Raw genomic sequence first — 4,648 nt, forward strand, 5'->3', positions numbered from 1 at the left:
GTATCTATAATTCTATATACAATTGTTACAACTTGTTTATTGGAATTCTTTTTTATATATTAATTTTTTGAAAGTAATGGGTAATAAAATTGTGAAAGAATAGGAAAAGTAAAGAAAAAAATTTTTATTGATTGTTGATTGATTGAATTGAATTGAATTGTACTGAAGTGTGTTGTAAATTATGAGGGTAAAACTAAATATATAGAAGAACAACTAAAGATAAGATAAAGATAAGATAATAAAGATTAAAATTGTAATTGAATTTATGTATTTTGTTGGACTGAATTTGTGGGCCATGAGACTTCTTTATTGTTGTCATGGGCTAAGGTAGAAGATTAGTTTAATACGCCCCCGCAAGCTGGTGGATGGAAGATGTCAATAATCCACAGCTTGGATAAGTTCTGATGAAATTGTTGAGGAAAACGCGTCTGACGTGACGTAGTGACGCGGAGGAAGATGCGTGCGGCGGAGCTTGAGCTGCCGGTGGCAAAAATATAAAAGGATATGCTTGAGCAGCAATCTTCAAAAAATGCGTGCGGCGGAGCTTGAGCTATATTCAAAAGGAAAAGTCAAGGGGCCAGCAACTTTTGTGTTTTCTGGCCAGCACTTAACCATCAAAAGAAAAGTGAGTAATTTCTCATCATTGGATGTAATCTCACACCATTAAAAATACTATTGATGACAAATTGATGGTTACAAAATACCAAAGTTGCTGGCCCCTAGCATTGCTCTATTCAAAATATGTTGATGTTTGCGTTCTACCCTTCCATTTTGTTGAGGAGTTTCAACCTTTTGAAGCATAAAAATCAGGTAAAATAAATTTTGGTCCATTATCGGAACGAATAGTTTTGACTTTGGAGTTGAATTGTGTTTCAATTAAAGTAATAAAATTTTTTATTTGATTTTGTACTTCTCCTTTTGATTTTAATAAAGTAACCCATGTAAAGCGGTTAAAATCATCAACAATAGTAAAAAAATATTTATGATTATGAATATAATTTTGTCGAAACGGACCCAAATATCAAAGTGTAATGGGTGGAGATTGGATAGAATTTATGGAGTGTGTAGTGGATGAATTTTTACCGAAATTGGGTTCAAAAACATATAATCCCTCTCTCATTCTGACCAAATCAATCGTCCCCAAATTGTTGTTCTGCAAGAAGAAGATGAAAAAGTGAGTTTACATATGAGTGTTGAAGTAATTTTTAAAACAGAGATAATATTAAAGTTGAAATAAGGTAAATAAAGAACATCATGAAGAACTAAAGATGGTGAAAATTGAACGATGCCTTTATAAGAAACAGTAGTTCGAGAACCATTTGGTAAATGAACAATAATAGGAGAAATTTGTGTGTAAGAAATAAACCAAGACAAATTTGATGCAATGTGATCTGTGGCACCAGAATTAATGATCCAAGTATTTAATAATGAATCTCGATTTGAAGAATTGTTAATAGTAGAAAAAGTATCGAAAGAACAAAGATAACGAGTAGTTGGACTTTGACAAAAGCTCAAGAGGAGTTCTGATACCATGATAAAATTGTGAAAGAATAAGAAAAGTAAAGAAAAGAACTTTTATTGATTATTGATTGATTGAATTGTATTGAAGTGTGTTGTAAACTATGAGGGTAAAACTAAATATATAGAGAGTATTGTCTTATAAAAGATAAAAACAAATAAAGATAAGATAAAAACAACTAAAGATAAAATAAATATAATATAATAAAGACTAAAATTATAATTAAATTTATATATTTTGTTGGGCTGAATTTATGGTTTACAAAACTTCTTTATTATTGTTATGAAATAAAAGTAGAAAAGTAGTTTAATAAGAAGTGAAATGCTCGAACATTGTTAGAAAAAAAATGAAAGAAGGAAAGAAGAAATTCAATTAATATTTTTTATAAAATTTAAAAAGATATTTGTCGTTTTAATAAAAAATTAATCTTTCTTTTTAAATAATTAATTAATTTTGATAAAAAAAATCTCATTCAATAATTAAATCTCTATAAGGTCGTTTAAGTAATTTTCCGTAAAAGAAAACAATGTATAAGTGAAGGCATAAAGTCATAAACAGATTAAAGAAAGTCAGAACCAATCAGAGCGAGAGATCGGAGATCAGAGATGTCGTCGTCTCACGGGAACGATCCGCGTATGCCAGCGGCGGCTCGGCCATATGTGGCGCCGGCGGTGGCGCCGCAAGACCTTCCGATAGACTATGCCGGCTTCATCGCCGTCATATTCGGCGTCGCCGGCGTCATGTTCAGGTACAAGCTAGGCTCATGGCTCGCTCTCATATTCTGCGCCCAATCCGTCGTCAACATGAGGAACGTCGAGAACGATCTCAAGCAAGTCATGATGGCTATGATGTCAGTTTCCTTCTCCTTCTCATCCATTTGAACTTTAATTTGAACTTGAATTTGAATTTGAATTTGAATTTGTACTTTCAGATCTATGTATGCACGCATCTGGTTAATTGCGTCGTTAATAGAGCAATAACCTAAGAATGTTAGTTCTGTTTTGGAGTTGAAGCTAGTGCATATTCCAGAAATTTTATCGTAGTTTATGAAATATATGAAATTAGGGAAATTAATATTTCTTGAAAAATTAAAATTATAGGAAAAATGAAAGGATCGGACTTGAAAGCTTACTTCAATAGCTTAATGAACTTAGTTGGATTAGAATTGGTAGTAGATAACAATTATTAGCCTTTATGTTTGTATGGATCACAATCAGGGTTGATACTGTCTGTCAGATTCAGCTGAATATTTGTTCTGCAAACTTGAGTCATGTAGTCTTCTTCCAATTCAAATCCTTCGTTGTATAGCATGTGAAGCATTGATTATAAAAGCTCTTGGATTTGTTCTCAACTTAGCTTATGATATATACATGACATAATTACACTTCAAGTGTCTGTCAGTAAACAGAGGACAAAAGCCAGAGATAGAGATCAACTGTCCAAAACCTTACACTACCACTGCAATCATGTTTAAATTGATGGAAATCTAGGTCATCACCTCATCATCTGAGAACAAATCTTCTTCAATCAAAACGGATTCTTAAGAGTTAACTGCCCTATTAATCTTGCTCTGGTCTGGAGATGCGATTAATCAACCAGACTTAGGTTTCTCCCCTTAGAAAGACATAAGTGTGATGCGAGCCTGCATGATGGATCCTGTTGACATGTTAAGGTCCTGTAGGTTAGTAATAATCTAGGTTTATAGTTCATATGCCATTGGAGAAAAGTATTGAACATAGTTTACAAGTTATATTTCAATAGTGAAATAAATTAATTAATTAGAGTTGGTAACTCATCTCGTCGTGGAGAAATAATTTTGTTTTGTCTTGATGTCTTACATGTGTAGTCGTAGAATGGCATCTTAAGGTCTAGTAGATATGCTCACTGATGAAAAATGCTGCTTGTGCTACACACTAAATTAATTCAGACTTTCTCTAAATTTAATATGGGAGAGAAAATGTGTTAGTTCCGCTAAATACCTACATAAATCTCATTCCAGTCCCACACCCATAGAAAATAATTAGTGCTACAGAAGTAATATTAATATTTCACGTTACTATAATCTTTGACCAGTATTTTCCTCATTTATTTTATTTTTCCTTCATTTTTTTCATCCTTATGTAAACATGAACCGTCATATAATTGGTTATTGGCGTGAATTTCTGCATATTATAAATTCTTTGCTATTTTATTCTTCACTGTCGAAAGTGCTGACTAGATGTTAATCTAAACTCCAGGTTTTCGTTAATGGGATTGTTAACAAATTATTTTGGACCTCCCAGACCCAGCAAGCAAAGTTGAGATCGCAAGTTTGAGGTAGAAATGATCCTTTCCTCAGGTGTTGTCAGGTATTAACCAACAAACATCGAAGAAGTTTAGTCATTTCCCGTTTCCGGTAGCTTTTCAATTTGCTATATTGAATATGCTTGAGAAGACTCAAGACTAGTGTATTTCTAAATTTTGGTGTTTTTAGCATTGAGCAGTAAAATATATATTAGAGCATTTTCAATAGTTTGTTTTTAGAATATTAGTTTTGATACTTTCAAAAAGTGAATTGACTTAGAATTAAAATCTGCATTGGAGTTGATTAATTGGAGTTGATTGATGAAATGAAACTAGTATCACTTTAGAGATAAAGTATCACCTTAATAGAGAACTAATAAAATTTTGTTATTCGTATACTTATGTTGATAAAATAATTAAAAATAATATAAAATTCTAATTGAATTAATACTAAGTATTAGGGGAGCAAATTTTATTTTAATTTTAAATTGTTATTATGATATATAGTCCTACAAATGTTTGTGTCATCTTATAAAACTCAAAATGAAATTGAAATTAGAACTAGCATTGGAGATGCGTTTAGGAATCTTAAGATAGCCGCATGATTTAGCTATTCTCCAAATTTATTTAATAAATGAGTTATCTTAGGCATAATAGTTTTTTCGTTGTTGGATTGAATGAATCACAGTATGGCGTCTCAAAAAATGAGTAATCATTTTTTCTTGAAATTAATATGCATGCAAAGTGATTTTGGTCGAATTTTTTTAAATTTTTTTCCGGCGGGTTTTCGAGGTGTGAAGTTGAAACAAGTGTAAAGTGTAAACTGCGAAGCTGAGTGTTCGGAAT

The 4,648-nt window shown here is 31.8% G+C and overlaps 1 protein-coding gene across 1 annotated transcript; it reads left to right on the forward strand.

Moving 5' to 3' along the window:
* Nucleotides 1-2,065: 2,065 nt before the first annotated feature.
* Nucleotides 2,066-4,198, forward strand: LOC107471030 (protein Asterix). Its single transcript, XM_016090475.3, has 2 exons — nucleotides 2,066-2,369; nucleotides 3,757-4,198. Exons 1-2 carry the CDS (start codon nucleotides 2,125-2,127, stop codon nucleotides 3,818-3,820), a joined length of 309 nt encoding a protein of 102 aa, XP_015945961.1. The 5' UTR covers nucleotides 2,066-2,124; the 3' UTR covers nucleotides 3,821-4,198.
* The last annotated feature ends 450 nt before the right edge of the window (nucleotides 4,199-4,648 follow it).

This window comes from Arachis duranensis, chromosome 10 (genome assembly GCF_000817695.3).
Source record: "Arachis duranensis cultivar V14167 chromosome 10, aradu.V14167.gnm2.J7QH, whole genome shotgun sequence".
Classification (NCBI taxonomy): domain Eukaryota; kingdom Viridiplantae; phylum Streptophyta; class Magnoliopsida; order Fabales; family Fabaceae; genus Arachis; species Arachis duranensis.